Source organism: Cryptotermes secundus, unplaced genomic scaffold (genome assembly GCF_002891405.2).
Source record: "Cryptotermes secundus unplaced genomic scaffold, Csec_1.0 scaffold1765, whole genome shotgun sequence".
NCBI classification, from domain to species: Eukaryota; Metazoa; Arthropoda; class Insecta; order Blattodea; family Kalotermitidae; genus Cryptotermes; species Cryptotermes secundus.
In genome coordinates, this window is record NW_019735486.1 from 49196 (window position 1) to 68670 (window position 19475).

A 19475-nucleotide genomic window follows, 5' to 3' on the forward strand; every position below is an offset into this window, starting at 1 on the left:
TTACTTACACAGACTTTACCAAACATTTCATTTAAAAACATTTTAATCAGCCTAAATAGTTTCATGGGTAAGCCAAACTCTATCAAAATATTGCAAAATAATCCCCTCCCAACAGAATCATAGGCTTTCTTGTAGTCTATAAAGAGCTGATGTACTCTCTCATTGTGCTTCCAGTTTTTCTCCAGTATCTGACAAATGCAAAAGATCTGATCAGTAGTTGATCTGTTACATCAAAATACCCACTGATGATACCCAATAATTTAATCTATATATGGACTTAACCTTGAGAGAAGAATATTGAACAAAATTTCTTATGAAGTTGATAGCAGTGATATCCTCCGATAATTATTACAGACAGTTTTATCACCCTTCTTGTGAACTGGTACAATAATAGACTCCTTCCACTGATCAGGAAATTTTTCCTTATGCCAAATAGAAGTAATTAGTTTATGGCTCTTAGAATGTAACATTTTGCATCCTGCTTGAATAAGTTCTGCCGAAATATGATCACTACCTGGCAATTTATACTGTTTCAATTTTGCAATAGCACTTTCATCCTCAAAAGGGCTAGGATCAGGTACTAATGGCTCAGCTGTATGTATTTCTATCTGCCTAACATCACTGACCCTATGTAGATTCAATAACTGAGAGAAGTGGTCCTTATACTTATTCAAAATATTGTGGGAATCTGCAAGCAGATCACCATTCTTATATTACTTCAAGACTGGTAACCTTTCTTAAATTCATTTATTCCTCTGTGCTAGTCTTAATATACTTCTTCTTACAGTTTGTTGCAAGCGCATAAATTTTGTCTTTCAGATATTCCTTCTTTCTTTTCCTGAAATGCTTGCTGGGTTCATGTCTTATATTGTTCAGATTTCGCTTGGATCATGTAACCACTGCAATTTGGCTTGTTTTCCTCGATCTAATAATTTTGAGCATCCTTCATCGAACCCTGGCTTATGCTTCTTCAGTTCATGATAACCTAGACTCTCTTTGGCAGAAATTTTTATTTTCTCTCTAATAGTTACCCAAGCTTTATTAACATCCACCTCAATGCCTAAGGTTTCCAAAGGCGTGAACCTCTACCTCATTTAATTTCTTGAGACCGAACCTCTCCATATGAACACTGTGTGCTGTTTGTTTACTCACTGCTAGTCTTTCTGTAATCTTTGCCACGGGACCAGGTAGTGGTCAGTATTGGTCAGTATCACAATCTGCTGCCCTGAATGAAAGGACATTAAGTATACTTGAATGCCATCTCTATCTATCAAAATATGGTCAATTTGCTTGTGCATCTTACCATCAGGAAATGTCCAGGTAAATTTATGAATGTTATGATGTGAGAACATCGTACTTTTGACAGTAAGATTTTTTGATGTGGCAAAGTTCACTGCTCTAACTCCATTATCATTACTAATTTTGTGCAAACTCTCATTCCCAGTCGTTGGTTTGAAAATGTCTTCTCTGCCTACTTTGGCATGGAAATCTCCTAAAAAAATTTCATATGGTTCTCAAATACATGTTCTAGTTCTTCATAGAACCTGTCTTTATATCATCAATTTTATCTTCCAATGGGACATGAACATTCAGAACAATGATATCACACTAGCGACCTCTTAGTGTAGATCTGACTTTATGTTCCATTTTATCCATCTTAACACAGTACGTATAGCGACTGACTATGGACTGGACAACTGTGAGGTCAGAGTTCGTGTCCCAACAGGGGCAAGAACTTCACTTCTGCATGTTGCCCAGACCGACTTTGGGGTCCAACCAACATCCTATACAATGGGTACTGGGGGCTCTTTCCGGGGGGTAGAGCGGCCGGAGCGTGAAACTGATGACTCCCCTCCAATTAGTGCCTAGGTCCATAAAATGTGAATCTATATATCCACTCCCCCATATGCCTTTGTGGCATAGTGCTTAATTAGTTAAGCACAGGGACAACATTATCTTACGTTTTTATGTGCAATTTGCACATAGAAAGCTAAAAAGTGGAAGGCACAGCCATATCTATTATTCATTCACTTTACGACTTTGTGCCATCTCTTATAAGGGTTCAGAAAATCTTGGTTTAATGTAGTAATATCAGAGTGTGACCCCTCTCCATGTGATGCCTCATGTTTCTTACAGCAAAATAATTTAATTTTGCAGGCAGGTCAACAGGCTCTTCATACCAGGAATACAACTGAAGTCTTATAATAAAGAACAGTCCTTCACCTGTGCACATATTTGAGCTCAGCAAGGTAACTGAGGGCCCGTGCAACATCCATGGCCATCATTGTTAATTTCTTGCTTGATATCTCCTCAGATTCCTCGGAGATCCTCTCGTTGACAAGGTGCCGACGTGCAAGTAGGAACGTTTTCAGGTCACCTAAAATAATATATTGTAATTAGCAAAAGATGATACATGCACCTTGTCTTCAACCAGATGGAGTGGTAGAAACATGGTTACTGACCATACAACATGAACTCCATGATGGTATAGACAGGCTCATTCTTGGTGCACACCCCCAGCAATTTGACAATGTTCTTATGTTCAAACCTCTTCATGACCTCTGCCTCGCTCAGGAAATCCAGCTTCTCCTCCATTGTGGAGCCAACCTTCAACGTCTTCACTGCTACAGCCACCTGAAACACAGATTTTTGTCAGATGCAAAAGGACTTTCATTTCTGTATTGGTCAATTGACTCTAGGCTCAAGCTCACCCAGCCTTTGTCTTCAAAGAGGGCCTCCCCTCCATACACCATGCCAAATGCTCCCTCCCCTAGTTTGCGGTTGATCACAACTCGGTCACGAGAGATCTCCCACTTGTCAAGGCTGCTCATATTTTGTGCAGCCAACAGGTCAATACCAAGTGACATCATGTAGTTCTGTGTCTGCTGCACTTTCTTGTCATATCTGTAAGTGAGACACATCCAATAGACTCAATGTCTCATGCTTCATTCCTTAATATGGCACCGTGGATAAAAATAAATAAAACATTGAATCAACTAACAATGCTGTACCAAATGCAAAAGTTATTTCAAGTTAAGGTAAAGACTGATAATGAACATGAATTGTACGAGGGTTATTCAGAAAGTAGCCTCCATGTATTTTAAGCAAATAACCATAGGAGCGAGGGAGAGCTCACACACGCAAGGTAGCATTACATGACTCAATGCCTTGTAAACCTTTACTCATCTAGTGTTTGTTTGGGTCTCTGCAAAGAGAGTTATGATGTGTCCTGTGAGTGATAATACCTCCAGCTGTGAAATTCATGAAGTTATCTGCTTTCTTCATGCCAAAAAGTTAATGCTGCAGAAATCAATTGTGAATTATGCGCAGTTTATGGCCACAATTTAATGAGTATGAAAATGGTGTAGAATGTTCAAAGATGGGCGACCAGATGTTCATGATGAAGAGCAAAGTATTTGGCCATCTGTAGTGTGTGATGATCTTATTCAGAGTGTTGACCAAAAATCTTTGAAAGACGACTCTTCAAAACATCAGAACTTTCATGTGGATTTCCACATATTTCACATGCTGTTCACTATGTAATTATCACAACTTCTGTGCAACATGGGTTCCAAAAATGCTCACAGGTGCACACAAAATGCAGAGATAGCTTCAGCTTTGACTTTGACTTTTAGAAATATTACAAAGATGGCGATGAATTTCTCAATGACATTGTGTGAGTAACAGGTGATGAAACCTGATTTTCATTTGTGATTGTTGAAGCCAAAGAGCAGTCATGACAGTGGATACACACACATTCACCAAATATGGTGAGAAAGTTTAAACAAACGCAGTCTGCCAGAAAGCTGATAGCAAATGTGTTCTTGGACAGAAAGGAGTGCTGATGGTGGGATACTAACATCCAGTGTATTGTTCTTCCATGAAAATGAGCATCAGCATACAACTGCTTGCCCTCGAACACTGCTGGAGCATTTCAACATGGAGTGGTGGTTTGACCACCCTACTTACAGTTTTGATCTCGCTCCGAGTGACTACGACCTCTTTATTTACCTGAAGAATTGGTTGTGGTCACAGAACTTCAACAACATTGAGGAGAAGATGGAAGGTGATAGAATGTGGTTGAGCTCATAGGCGGTATACTTCTTTGACACAGGTGTACAAAAACTGATTCCCCAAAATGGCAGGTGCCTCAATTCCAGCGGTGACTACATTGAGAAGTAGCTTAAGCATGTACATATTTTTTGTATATAATAATTTCTTTCAATGCTTGTTTTGTTAACAGCTCATCAGAGGTTACTTGCCAAATAGTCTTGGTATATAACAGATAAGAATAAATGATGAAAACATTCACTTTAACCTTCGGTCGCCAGAGTGGAGGGAAATCCACATGATGGAGAGAGATTTTTCCCTTGGGAAGAAATGCCAAATATTTATAATACAACAGTGGTTAGGAACAGACAGGATACAAATTGGAAGAGTCACGGTTGACAACAATGAATACCTTTTGAATTGAGAAATGCAGATGGATGTAGTTGTTATAAAATTTACTTTTTAATGGGGAATGAGAAAAGTCTATAAATATCGTGTGGAAGCTGCAAAAAATATTCATTTTTTATGTGGTGTGATCAAAAAATTCCAGATCAAATTCTTTTCTCTGTTATAGCTGAATGCACCCTCCATTCCATGCTGTCCCTTTTGAAGTACTTCCCTTGTGAACTGATGCAGAGAGTCCAATGATTGCACCACTGTTGCAAACGTCTGCAGAAATCTTGTGTTTTGAACCTAGCAAGTGCAGCCTCTGATTGGTGCATTGTGATGATATCACCAAACCTCCTCCACCTCAGTGCCCCCTCAGTCTATCTGTGACGACTATTGAAAAGAACTGTGGGTCCCTCTGAAGATTTTTCTGAAGGTTCTGACACACAATGATATTACTCTTTTGCTCAACATACAGTAGATGAAACATAAATTTTGTGACAATATTGAAAATAGATTTTTACCTTATCAGCCAAGTTTCAGATACTGATGTATCTGTGTTCATGAACAAGATCCTTGATTTGTGCACATTTTTATCCACTTTACTTATGAATGGGTGTCCTGAATTCCCAACATCATTAACAGATATTACTTCTGTTTGTAACTTGGAATTCAATGAAAATTTAATTGTTCTGTCTATTGTTTACTCTGTGAAAGCAAGTTTTGACATCTCACAGGTTTCTGTAGCAGCACTGCCAATTTTGAAGTAGGACTAAATGCATGCATGTTCTCATAAATAAAAAAAACTCAAGTCATCATCTTGTGCCAACAGTCCTGCATTTTTCTTTTTAACTGCAGAGAATTTTTTAGTCTGCACTCCCTGCTTTTGGCTGCACACATCATTATCAGATTCAGTGGCTCCCCATACTGATCTCACTAAAGATATGATGCACCAGCATTCATTAGCCACAATATCGTTCACGTTAGAATTCCTGTGTTATCAACTGTACTTAGTTTAAGACCAGCTACTGTGACACATAACTTGTGGTTTTCTAGGACTCCTCTATAAGAACTTTAGGGTATTAGGCCCTAATTGTGTCCCCATATATCATATCATTCGACAGCTGATACAGCAGTATCTAGTGAACAATACAATGTCACCAACCTCCTCTTGACCACAAGGAAAGCAATGATGAGAACAATTCCCAGTAGTCCAAAACCAATAATATTCACAGCAACGAACGCCAAATCACAGGTGATATCCAAGAGTATTGCCAAACCTTCAAGAAGACATCGAGGTGGCAATTCCTTACCATCAGTGGGTTTGCGCCCATCTGCTGTCAGCCAAACAATGGTTGAGAGGTTCAACTCCAACCTGCATTGCAAAAAGCAGAGACAGAGTAGCACTTCAGTCAGTAAAGGAATATGCTAACTGCTACTTGAGAATTGTTTGACTGCTCAGGCAAGAGAATCAGACACTTCCTGTGTCAACATGGGCAGACTAGTAGTGGACATAATAACCAGGAGTCTATACCCATTGCAGTTTGTCTTCAGTATTGCTCTAGTAAATTATTAAACAGCTACCGAGAAGCAAGCATTGACCAAGTACTCTTACCTTATATGGTTTCAATTTCATGAGTTTTGTAGAAGTTCATACTAATGTTTCTCAAACCCAGTTATTTGTGCAAGGCAGCTGAGTGATATTTGAGAATTATGTCAAGTGTAGTATTCATGTTACCCATTTTCTCTTCTGTGAGAATTTAGCATTTTGATTCGGCTCTCTTTGTCCAATAGCGACCCAATCTCTCTTAATTTATTTAAAACTGTACAAATAATCTTTATATTTGGAACTATATTATCCTATTACTTATGATGAAATCTTCTCCTCATTCTTACGCAACTTTTTTCACATAGGTTTCACACATGAACACTCATTCCAATGTTTAGGCTCAACTCACATGTGGCTTTTTGACACAAGAAGTTGTGTGATTGAATAAGTAATACAGTAGCAAGTGTTCAGGATTACAGCCAGACAACACACTAGATTGCTTCATGATGGCTGTTAAATGATTTATGTATTTTGACTATAATGAAAATGAAATTGTAAGGTGTATATGCTTTTAGTTTACCAAGTCTGCTACCAGTCAACACATGTTAACACAAGTAGTGTCTGTGTCTCCAGCCTGTGTCGTCAAACGATTTTTGGGTAGCTCTCAGACAACAGCATTGTAGGTGGGCATATTCAGGCTAACCTCAATTAATTTCTGCATATAATTAATATTGATTTTATGTTTCAAACTGAATTTCTTTCTTTCATTTGCTTTCAAAGTTTTGTAACAAAATCAGAAATCAGTTTAATATTTTTGGTCCTGTAAATCAGATTTCTGACTGGAACTGCTCTTTGGGTTCAACTGACTGTGTGAAGAACACAGACATTCTAGGAGCTGGAACTTGGAAGCAGGGCTCTAAAAATACGGTCACCAACTCACGACAGGAAAGTTGATGGAGATTAGTGGCGACTATAACAATAAATACAAGAAGCATATTGTTTGTCTGCTGGCAAGCATATTTTCAGAAGCAGCTAGTATATTTGAATCTCATTTCTGGAGCACTGTACAGGACAGACACAGACATTTCTACTACTTGGATGAAAATAGCGTGTATGAGGCAGCCATCACTGATGTTGCATGAAATGACCAGTGCTCTGTCCACATGCATCCCTGAAGTTTACAACTGAAGGCCCTGTGCCTTTGATCATAATACCTGTGCTGCAAAGAGTTTATAAGCATGCAGAGTCTCATTCCTCCAAATACTTTTGATTTTAATTGCAAAGATGACAGCTGTAAAAGCAATTCAAATATTGATGATATTAATTAATTTCAATCCTGCACTGGAGAGAGTGGAAAGTTTTCCTTCATATGCAAAATTGAATTTTATTTTTATAAATAAATAAGATCATCTTTTAGTGGATAAAGATATTCATTCAGTTTCTTTCAGCTTTTAATTTGAAAAAGATCACTTTCTCTCTGGGTATTTTATGAATCGTCAAAAGAACAAGCCTACAATGACACTATTTTCAGCAGGTAACTTTAATTTTCCTGTAATCTATACTTCACTCATGTAGCAAGGTGATTAGCTGCCTGCTTCCCATAGCAGTGGCCTGGGTTTGATCACATGTCAGGACATATTGGATTTATGGTGGACAAAGTGGAAGTGGGGCAGCATTTCTCTGAGTACTTCAGTTTCCCTTGCCAATTCCCATTCCACCAACTGCTCCATATTCATTGATCAACCTAACACTGATGCTACATATGCTAAGTACTGACATCATTGATAAATAACAAACTAAAATAAAATTACTTGAAATCAAGCCAGGAGTGTACCTACCTGCCACCAGATAACTCCTGATGCAGAACTGAGAAATTTGGATGGAAGGAGCCCACAACTTGGGTCCTATTGTTCAGCCATTGCAAAACATTGATGTCAGAGACTCGTGAAGCACCTCGGAACTTGATTCGTCCAGACACTCCATGAAAATCAGTGGCTTCCAGCATTTCTACAAATCGTCTGCAACATCAGAAGAAGCCAATGAGTTATATTCAACATGACACCAGAACATGCTAAAATGTTCAAAGACACTCACTGAGTGGAAACACTGGAGTGGATGTCTGCCAGGAGGGACTGGTTCTCCTTCACAAGGTTATTGAGGGCCAATGCGTAGGTCCACACTGCATCATATGTGAAGCCTGCATAGTTAGATTCACTCACATTACGTGCCCTGCACACTGACTTGTACTTCTGTCTCCACTGCCTTACAGTTATATTCTCCTGCATGAGCTCTGAGTCAGAAGCAAAATATGCATGAGCCAGAGACAAGTGCCCATTGATTGCCTGAAACAGAGGCAGACGACATGATAGCAATCTAAAGGTAGCTTCTGAATATGATCCGTTAGTATGAACAGTGCTAGAATGATGTGAATTTCATTTTCAGTAACTGGCTTCCGTCCATTCAAACTTGATGTTTTATAAAACATGTTTTATATTGCCTTCAGAATTTCTACACTGCTGAGCATAGATTTTTTTTTCTGCAAACCTGTTCACCAGATTTCTTGCTTAAATATAGATAAAACGTCCACAATTTACAAACATCCTCTGCACTGCTGTGAGGTCCAGGAAATCCTACAAATATTTCCATTTATGCTATATAATTTATCATATCTTGCAATACATACATATATATCTGTACTAACACTGGCTCCATCAACATCACTATCATCATATTGATTACTAATATTAAGGACATCTCTTTTTCTTCATCACTGTCACCTGATTCTGCTATGCTACCATCTGATTCTACAAGATCTTCTTCCTCATTTACTAATGAACATGTTTCACAGTCTACCAATATCTCAACGATGACACTGCTGCTGTTGTTGCACCAAAGAACTGAAGAAAAAGGGGCATTAGAAAATATCAAGAACGTGCATATCCAAAGAAAACGGAATTTCGACTTTCTATATGTGCATTTAAATAGTATAACAAGGTCACAAATTCCCTAAATGCCACATGAAATTTTTGTTAGAAGATATCAATGCCAAAGTAAGTAGTAAAGACACTGTCAAACCAAAAATTGGAAATGAGCGTTAACACAGAATTAGTAATGATAATGGAGTTAGAACATCAAAAATATTATTGTGAAAAGTATGATCTTTCACATCGTAACAATCATAAATTTACTTGTACATTTCCTGATGGAAGATGCACAACGAAATTGACCATATTTTGATAGATAGGAAATGGCAGTCAAGTATACTTGATGTCCGAATGTTCAGGCAGCAGTGTGTGATACTGACCACTATCTGGTGGTAGCAAAGTTGGGGAGAGACTGGCACTGAGTAAACAAACAGTGCACAGGTTTCATATTGTGAGGTTCAATCTCAGGAAATTAAACAAGGTAGAGCGTGGGAAACTATAAGAGAGAATATAAGAATATCAACCAGATAGGGTCTAGGTTATTATTATTAACTGAAGAAGCATATGCCATGGTATGAAGAATTATTAGATCAAAGGAAACAAAGCAAACTGGTGTGGTTACAGGATCCAAGCAGGATAAATGGGGATAATGTGATCGATATAAGACGTGAAAATAGCAGGCTTTTCAGGAATAAAACTAGGGAATATCTGAAAGACAAAATTAATGACCATGCAACAAACTGTAAGAAGAAGTATATTCGAGACTAGCACAGAGGAATAAATGAATTTAAGAAAGGTTACCAGTCTTGAAGTAATATAAGAATGGTGATCTGCTTGCAGATTCCCACAATATTTTGAATAAGTATAAGGACCACTTCTCTCAGTTACTGAATGTACATAGGGTCAGTGATGTTAGGCAGGTAAAAATCCATACAGCTGAGGAGTTAGTACCTGATCCCAGCCCTTTTGAGGTTGAAAGTGCTATTGCAAAAATGAAAATGTATAAATTGCCAGGTAGTGATTATATTTTGGCAGAACTTATTCATGCAGGAGGCAAAATGTTACAATCTAATAGTCATAAGCTAACTACTTCTATTTGGCATAAGGAAAAATTGCCTGATCAGTGGAAGTAATCTATTATTGTACCAGTTCACAAGAAAGGTGATAAAACTGACTGTAGTAATTATTGGAGGATATCACTGCTATCAACTTCATATGAAATTTTGTTCAATATTCTCCTCTCAAAGTTAAGTCCATTCATAGATGAAATTATTGGACATCATCAGTGTGGGATTCGATGTAACAGATCAACTACTGATCAGATCTTTTGCATTTGTCAGATACTGGAGAAAAATTGGAAGCACAATGAGAGAGTACATCAGATTCGTAGACTACAACAAAGCCTATGATTCTGTTAGGAGGGGATTATTGTACATTATTTTGATAGAGTTTGGCATGCCCATGAAACTAGTTAGGCTGATTAAAATGCGTTTAAATGGAACTAATGGTAAAGTCCGTATAGGCAAACATTTGTCTGATAATTTCCTTATCAATGCTTTATCGACATTCTTTTTCAACTTTGCTTTAGGAAATGCCATTAGAAAGGGCCAGGAAAACCAGGCGGGACTGAAATTGAATGCGGCACACCAGGTCTTGGTCTGTGCTGATGATATGAATCTAATGGGTGATAATATAGACACCATAAAGGAAAAAACACAGAAACTTTAACTGACGTTAGTGAGGAGGTTGGTCTAGAAATAAACACAGAGAAAACTAAGTATATGTTGCTGTCTCATCAGCAGAATGCAGGGAAAAATCATTACATAAACATAGCTAACAGATGTTTTGAAAATGTGGCACAGTTCAAATATTTGGGAACAACTATAACAAATCAAAACCTGATTCAGGAGGAAATTAAGAGGAGACTGAATTCGGGTAATGCTTGCCACCATTCAGTCCAGAACCTTATGTCTTCTTGTCTGCTGTCTAAAGATAAAAAAAAAAAAAAAATTTATTTTCTCCTCTCACTCGCACTGTGGAGCATAGGGCTGATTTCTCAGTTTCGTGATTATTTTAACAGATGGTAGAACTCCTTGGACGGGTGATCAGTTCATCACAAGGCTTCTACCTAAGCATAGGACAACACAAACACAGAATAAACGATTATGCACACCAAACATCCATGACTTGTGTGAGATTCAAACCCATGATCCCGGGTTCCGAGCAAGTGAAGAAAGTACATACGTTAGACCACTCGGTTACTGTGACTGGCAAAAAAATAAAATATACAGAACTATAATTTTGTCTGTTGTTCTGTATGGGTGTGAAACTTGGTCTTTGATATTAAGGGAGGAACACAGACTGAAGGTCTTTGAGAACAGGGCGTTGAGGAGAATATTTGGACCGAAGAGAGATGAAGGGACAGGAGGTTGGAGAAAACTGCATAATGAGGAGCTTCATAACTTGTATTTTTTTCCATGTATAATTAGAATGATCAAGTCACGGAGGATGTGATGGGCAGGGCATGTGGCATAAATGGGGAGAAGAGGTATGTATACAGGATATTGGTGGGAAAGCCAGAAGGGAAGACCAAGACGTAGGTGGGAGGACAATATTAAAATGGATCTTAGAGAGATGTGATGGGATGATATGGACAGGATCATTTTGGTTCATGATAGGGACCAGTGGAGGGCTCTCGTGAACGCGGTAATGATCCTTCGAGTTCCACAAAATCCGCGGGAAGTTCTTGAGTGAGCTGCACAAAAGGCGGCTTCTCAAGAAGGGCTCAGCTGCACGAGTGATAATACCAACAGCACATGAGAAGGAAGCATGATGCAAGTGTGCTGTAAACGAATTTCTCTGAGCATTTATAAATGATGTTGGTCTTAAAGTCTAATCAATATTTTTGTGACACAAAGCTAGAAATATCTGCTTTCAACCATATGAATCATATACGAAATATTTAGACCCATGGAAGCATAATATGGGTCTGTTCAGAGCACTGCCAAGCAAGGCATCTTACAATTACAAGGCAAAAGCATCAAATTACACTCTAACACAAAACCCATGCATATATTCTGTACATCAACTGAAAGAGTATTCAGTCCTCTTTCAGACTGTACAAAATGTGGTGCAATAGTTTGAACTTGATACAAAATAAAGCGACAAAATACCTCTTGTGTGCAGAGAGTATGGCTGTTGTCCTGTGACATATGAAGTGGCTGCTGCGAGAATACTCAGCCTTGCACACTGAAGGGTTAAATGTCAGTTATTTATGGAGACTATTACCTTAAATGAAACTACACAGGTGATATCTCCAGTAAAGTATGGTATGTACACTAAGGCACCATATGGTTATATGTCCAGGCTTGTACAAACAGCAACCATCAATGGTCTAACAATTAATTTCGTTTCCAAGGCATGGTAATCAAGGTGTATTCTATGTGAGAAAGTATGTGCAATGCCTTTGCATTGATTCAATTTTGAATTACATTAATAAACTTTTATATACAGTTTCAGCTACCATATATTGCAATACTGACAAGGAAGAGACCATATCTTGGGTGAAGTACACGTACATCTTCTGGTTTTAACTCAATATTTATCTAAAATGTGGATGAAAGTCAAACGAAAAGATGTAATCCTGTTGCTGCTTAAAAATGTAAAGCTATCCCTGTAAGAGGCCATGAAGGCCCATAGAGTTGTGAGACGTTGAGGGTCACACATTATCTACACAACTGGCTCAAAGATGGCGGTAAGGTTGTCAGCCTTACGCGCCGGCCGTGCTTTACTCCCCAGGAAAATTACTTAATTAATTCCTGGTACTCATTTCTGTTAGAGGCTGAGTCGACCCCAGGGTCATTGCGTGGCTGGAGGGATTAGGACAATTGAAAAAATAATCCAATGACCTCACCTGTTGCTGCTTAGACCGTTTAAAATTGAAAATTAAAGTGCAAACAGTGTTGAAATGAGTAAAAATTAATAGCCATTTAATAATGTATCATGGAAAATATGTGGTTTGCATGAAAATGGTCTAAAAAATAATGTAACGTGGATAGCCAGAGCTTTACTAGGTAACGGAATAGTGAACACCCCGTAACAATGGGAGATGTGTCTCAGGGAGGGATGTTATTGCGTGTTGCTAGGCAAAAGCACACTAATAAGGACGCTGGCTAGGAATCACGTGACTTGCTTTCCACGGAGTCCATACAAAGGAGTTATCTTACAGACAAACGCCACTTCACCCCAAGGAAGTCGTCACCCGAAACTTTTTCACCCCCTTCAGGGCAGTGGACCTGGATGCCGACGCTTCCGGTACTGAGGCCAATTCAAATGAGGAGGCAGTTCCTGGAAAATCAGGTAGGCCACCTACAATAATCATAACGTCTACCACTAACCTCATTCAGTTGCAAACACAAACTGAAAAGTGTGGTCAAAGAATTGAGTTCCACAGCACTTGAAACGGAACCAGAGTTATCACGAGAGGCATGGCGGATTTTCAGTCCATCAAATCCCACTTCAACGCCAATAACCTGTCCTACTACTCGTTCTATCCCAAATTTGGAAACCCCATGAAGGCAGTGATATGTCGCGTGCCACACAACACCCCTGCAGAAGACATATCTGATGGGCTGGTGAGCCTCGGGTTTGATGTTATTGGTGTCAGCCACCCATTCGTCACCGTTCGACGGACCAACAACCATAAACCTCCCCCTCTTTATAATAACTTTGCTGAGGACGGAAAAGTCCCAAGAAATTTTCCGACTGCAAAGTCTGCCACATCACAATCAGGGTGGAGGCATATAGAGCTCAGAATGTTCTTACGCAGTGACATAACTGTCAGCAATTCGGCCATGTCTGGACAAACTGCAAGAAACCTCCCTGCTGCTTGTGGCGGAGATGGTCAGCTGCACAAAGAGTGCCCCGAGAAATGGAATACATCTTCCACCCCAACAAACTGCAACTGTCGGTTGGCGGAAGGAGTAAAACCCATCCCACAAATTATCGTGGCTGCAGACATGCGAAGGAGGAGATGCAGAAAAAGAAGTCGCAGAGGACACCCAGAAGTACAACAGGAAGGGCGTTCTCTTCAAACGTCATCACTCCAGACGTGTCCTTCGCAGTGGCGCTCCGAGGCAAAATAGAACAGCCGCAGCCTCAGACACATCAGGTGGCAGTGGTAAGTCCAGCTGAATGGAACCCAGGGTCCCTGTGTTCTTACCCCAACATGAACAGCAGACAACAGGTCAGTCTATTCAGGCCCCACATGTAAAGAGCTCGTCTATGGACAAAATTTTGAAAGTAGTAATAACAGTAGTACAGCAAACTATGACAGAATCTAATGGTGCTGTGAGGCTAAAATATTGGCAATTCCAAAAAATGTCTTAAATCTCGTAGAGGAATATGGCCACTAGAATTCACAGGTCCCTCAAAGTCATAGCATTTAATGAGAATGGTGTTGTGAGGCAGCGCTATGAGCTCAGTAAACAGCAGCAAGACCTACACGTAGATGTAGCCCCGTTCTCAGAGACACATCTGAAAACTCATGAGAGGATCTTTATTCCAGATTATTACTTTTATCGAACTGACCACTACCCGGACGGGAAAGGTGGAACTGCTGTTGCAGTAAAAAAAGGCATCCCCTACAATCATGTAGACCTACCACCTCTTGTCTCAGTAGAAGCGACAGGAGTCTGCATACCTATTGGTAATAGTGAAGTTGTACTTGCAGCTGTTTATAAATCTCCAGGCCATGCCCGGAATGATGCTGACTTCACTGATCTCTCCTGCTTTAGACGAAAATCTATTCTAGCAGGTGATCTGAATGCTAAGCACCAATTTTGGAATAGTACAGTTTCAAACTCTTCAGGTGAGGAACTCATGGACTAATTTGATTTCAATGAATTCAAAATTTCAGCACCACAGTGCCCCATTCATTATTCCACTGGGTAGAATGGCGATGTGCTGGATACTGTGGTCCACCAAAACATCAGAGCATCATTTGATATTGTCTCTGATATTTTGGACTCAGATCACCTACCAATAGTATTCTACATATAGGATCATGTCAAAATTAGGAATCTCTTGAAACCTATTAAGGAATTCACAGATTGGAATCGGTTTCAAAGCTTTGCCTCTGAATTAATATAACCAAAAACTGAAACTAACTCGTGGGTAGAAGCTGATAAATCAGCGCACGACTTTACAGCCTCTTTTTTCAGTTGTCGACAAGTAAAGTTACACTTTTGGACATAAACAATGATCTTCCTGGGCTAGATTATTTGTTAAGACATATGCAGAGGCTATGAAAATTATGGCAAGGAACCAGGGATCTAGCATGTAAAATGGCAGTTAATTGGTTCATGAAGTCAGTCAGATGAATGGTCTGTAAAAAGCACTTGAATAGTGGGAAACAAAGATGGGTAACACTGAAGTCACACCTCAGGTTATATGGCCCATTGCAAAATCCCTCGTAAAGACGGATGGACCAACAGCACCAACTGTTAACTGTGGTTCATCAGGCCTTGAATTTCATCCATCTGAAAAAGCCAACACAATTTCTGACTGTTCGGAAACTCAATTCACACCACATGATCTGTGTGATGACAACCATGAATGGTGGGTGGAGTCTTAAGTTCAAGCTCTACTTGAGGACGTAGACAATAGCCCCCCCCCCTCAGGGGATAAGACTATGTGACTTAAAGAAATTCATAAATTCATTGAAACTGAGAAAGGCCTGTGGAATTGATGGCATTCCAAACGAAAGTCTCAAGCACCTTCCAAGGTGACAATTGGTACACTTGACCCATTTATTTAATCATTGCTTTCAGCTACCCAATTTTCCAGGTCCTTGGAAGGAAGCAAAAGTCATAACCTTACCGGAACCCAGTAAGGACTCAAAATTCCTTCAACACTTAGTCCGATTAACCTCCTTTCCACAACAGGCAAACTATTCGAGACAGTTATTTTGAAAATAGTCCAAAAGCATATTGAAGAAAGAAGCCTGCTTAACACGGGCTAGTTTGGTTTCCGTGCATTGCACAGCACCACACTGCAATGTATGAAGCTAGTGGACCATGTAACCCTCAATTTCAACAATAAAATGTCTATGGCTGCAGTGATCTTGGACTTTGAAAAAGCCTTTGACACCACATGGTACTCTGGTTTGCTGTATAAGTTGTGACAATTCGAATTTTCGACCACCTTGATCAAGCTTATTGGCTCTTTTCTCTCACAACGAAAATTCAGTGTTTTGGTGGAAGGTGAAAAGTCTGTGCCAAGGGAAATACAAGCAGGGTGCCACAAGGTTTGGTTCTGTCCCCTACTCTTTTCAATATGTACATAAATGATGCCCCCCAAACACATGGCGTTCATCTAGCCCTCTTTGCAGAGAACATCTGTCTGTATGCAACAGATCGCTAGGAGGGTTTTGTTGTTAGGAAATTCCTGTGCAGTCTCAGCTCAATGGAGACCTAGTGTGAGCACTGGAATATAAAAATTAATGAATATATGACTCAGGGGATCTACATTTCTTGCAGTCATCGTCCATCTGTGTCTCATCTTACATTGAATGGAAGGAATAAATCATTTGTATATAGTGCAAAATATCTTGGTGTAATCTCCAATAAGAGGGTGACATGGAGATTTCACATAGAAATGATCGAAGCCAAGGCCTTCAGAACATTTGTTAGAGTGTATTTCCTATTCAGAAGTGAGAGATTAAGCGCTAACATTAAACTGAATCTCCACAAAGCTCTCATAAGATTTGTAATGACTTATGTTAGTCCCACCTGGGATTTCACGGCAGATACACATCTAGTGAAATTGCAGCGCCTACAAAACAAGGTTCTCCACACCATTGGCAATTTTCCAAAGCACGTACCAATTCATGATTTACACATGGCTTTCAAAATTCTGTACGTTTATGATTATATAACAAAATTATGCAGGCAATAAGCAGAAGTCATACAAAATCATGATAAAAAAATGTTCACAATATTGGACAAGGCGAAGCCTGACACAGAAAGTATAAGAGGCTTAAACTTGGCAGCGCATAAGCATACAATTGTTCAAGTGAATAGACTACCATTGTAGTGGATGCTACTAGAAATAGGGCATAATCTGCTGTACTGAGCCTGGACTGACAGAGGCCCTGTATATATTTTATATATATTTATTAATATGTTTAACATGTAAAATGTAAATATCCTTTACATTATGACAAATAACTTACTATTGCATACAATGACTCTGACAAAAGACAGACCCATCCTCTCATCAGAGAGGGCGCCCAACAATATCAAGACTGTAACTGCAAAACAGTAATAAATATCGGGTCATAAGCCCCACACTGAGCTCGACATCAAGACTGACTGACTGACCATCAGTCGCAATGTGACTTTGACTTTGGCTAAGAGTTCAGTTCTGAGTTCTCGGTGGAAGATTGACATAGAAGGTTTGCCGTAGAAGAGGAATAAGAAGTCTATCTATGAAGACTTCGTGCGTGATTAGAAGGCTTAATTCATGTGTAATACTTGCAGTGTGTGTGATTCAGTGAGACTGTTATAGTTCTTGCATTTTAGTTGTGGTACCAGGAGAAATTCAGTTTGTGTGTAAATCAGCAATAGCTCTGTATTAAAATGTGATTAAAGAACTTGTAATCAAGGTGCTAATAAATCCAATCATCTGAAATAGAACCCATCACTTTTGTTGCATGTACCACCCTACACATGACAATAGTAATGTGTTTCATGGAAAAAGGGCATAGTTATGAAAATATTTCCTTATTTCATCGCTGTAATTTCTGTGTATACATACGACCAGAATCCACTTTCACAGAAAGAAGATTAACATTACATGTGTTAACATAAACATTTCTGAGAAATAACTGCTGTAAATATTTATTTTACTTAGAACTTACAAATTGATACACCTCAAAACAGTTCTTTCGTAGTTTTCTTACTGCTAGTGGGGTGGGACTAAGTCCCTTGTACTACGGCCACTCCTGGCCTATTGTACCACTCTTTCGTTGTTGGCCTCATTTTCCATAAAACTCTTCAATAATATGTGGAACAACATTTATATTGTCAAATAAACAAAAGAAAATCATTCATATGAAAATCAAATAAAGTTTAAGTGTACCATTAAACGATGTTTCACTTACTGTGAATTTGAAACAAGGGCTGCAAAATACTTCAGAATTCAAGGAAATGTATGGTTCAATGTCATGGCTTGACTGCTTTGAGAAAATATAACGCAATGAATTACTGACATGCATTATGCTACATACGGACATTAACTCACGTCTATCATCTGAGTTGTACTGCACATCACATTCTCCAAGTGGTGTGCATTGTAGTAGTCAGTGTCATACCAATTAGGTGCCAGCCACTGAGGCAGAAACCACACATAGCCCTCTTGAGCTGTCATCTTCAAGTTGTATGCTTGGCACATGACGTCCCGCACCGCCACATCAAACATGTCCCCTATGATGATATGTACTTTTTTGTTCTTCAGCTCCTGCAGGTACTGCAAGCAGATGGGATGGAAATACACTGTTTATTTCATATTAATGTAACATGAGCAGCAACAGCAAAATTAGTAGAGGAGCAGGCTTATAGGTGGTGTGTTCAAAAAGTATCGAACCTTCTTCATTCCTGCGTAAACCAATGAAGCGTGGGAGGCTCCATTCAGTGGAGATGTGGGGGGGGGGACATTCATGTGCAGTCCTGAATTTTTTCCCGCCCACAGAAAGCGTCAGTCGCTGGCAGTCGGCCTATGAGTGAGGACGTGCAGTGAACGCTCGTTGGATTCCAGTAAGGTGTAAAATGACGGAACAACATGAGCAATGATATTGCCTCAAATTTTGCCAAAAGCTTGGCGATACCCAAGTGGAAACCATTCGCAAGATTCAACAGGCTTTTGGGGACGATGCCATGAGCAACTCACGGATAAAGGAGTGGTACAACCGCTTCAAAAATGGCCGCACATCAGTGGACAGCGAACCACATTCAAGCAGACCCTCAACAAGCCGAAATGAGAATGTCATTGAGCAAGTGTGGACTTTGGTCATGGAGGACTGTCGTATCACAGTCCGAGAACTTGTGAACGAGATAGGGGTAGGCATTGGATCGGTACATTCAATTTTGGCCGAGGATTTGGGCATGAGGAGAGTGTCCGCGAAATTTGTACTGAAACTGCTAACAATGGAGCAGAAGCAACGCCGTCTGGAAATCACACAGGACATGTTGGACAATGCAAACAGTAACCCCAACTTTCTGAACACTGTGATCACAGACGATGAGTCGTGGGTTTATGGGTACAACCCGGAAACCAAGATGCAGTCATCACAGTGGAAACATCCGACATCCCTGAGGCCAAAAAAAGTATGGCAGGTCTGCAGCAATGTCAAGGTCATTTTCGCTGTTTTCTTCGACTCCCGTGGGGTTGTGCATCATGAGTACGCTCCACAAGGCCAAACCACCACAAAGGAATACTACCAGGAGGTCCTTCGTCACCTTCGTGATGCTGTGTGGTGCAAACGACCAGATCTGTGGGCAGCAAAA

The 19475-nt window shown here is 39.7% G+C and overlaps 1 protein-coding gene across 18 annotated transcripts in view; it reads right to left on the reverse strand.

Annotated features, from left to right (window-relative positions):
- The window catches only part of LOC111869462 (gamma-aminobutyric acid type B receptor subunit 1), a 61373-nt gene that overhangs the window by 13054 nt on the left and 28844 nt on the right, over positions 1 to 19475 (reverse strand). For 17 of the 18 annotated variants that reach the window (XM_023861014.1, XM_023861009.1, XM_023861005.2 and 14 more), the window contains 7 exons: positions 18214 to 18438; positions 8081 to 8328; positions 7825 to 8004; positions 5603 to 5812; positions 2712 to 2904; positions 2463 to 2634; positions 2224 to 2377 (listed from right to left, as the gene is read on the reverse strand). In XM_023861014.1, coding sequence (XP_023716782.1) covers positions 2224 to 2377; positions 2463 to 2634; positions 2712 to 2904; positions 5603 to 5812; positions 7825 to 8004; positions 8081 to 8328; positions 18214 to 18438 — 1382 coding nt within the window. The remainder of the gene's footprint in view (positions 1 to 2223; positions 2378 to 2462; positions 2635 to 2711; positions 2905 to 5602; positions 5813 to 7824; positions 8005 to 8080; positions 8329 to 18213; positions 18439 to 19475) is intronic. The other variant, XM_023861017.2, reaches the window with a different exon arrangement.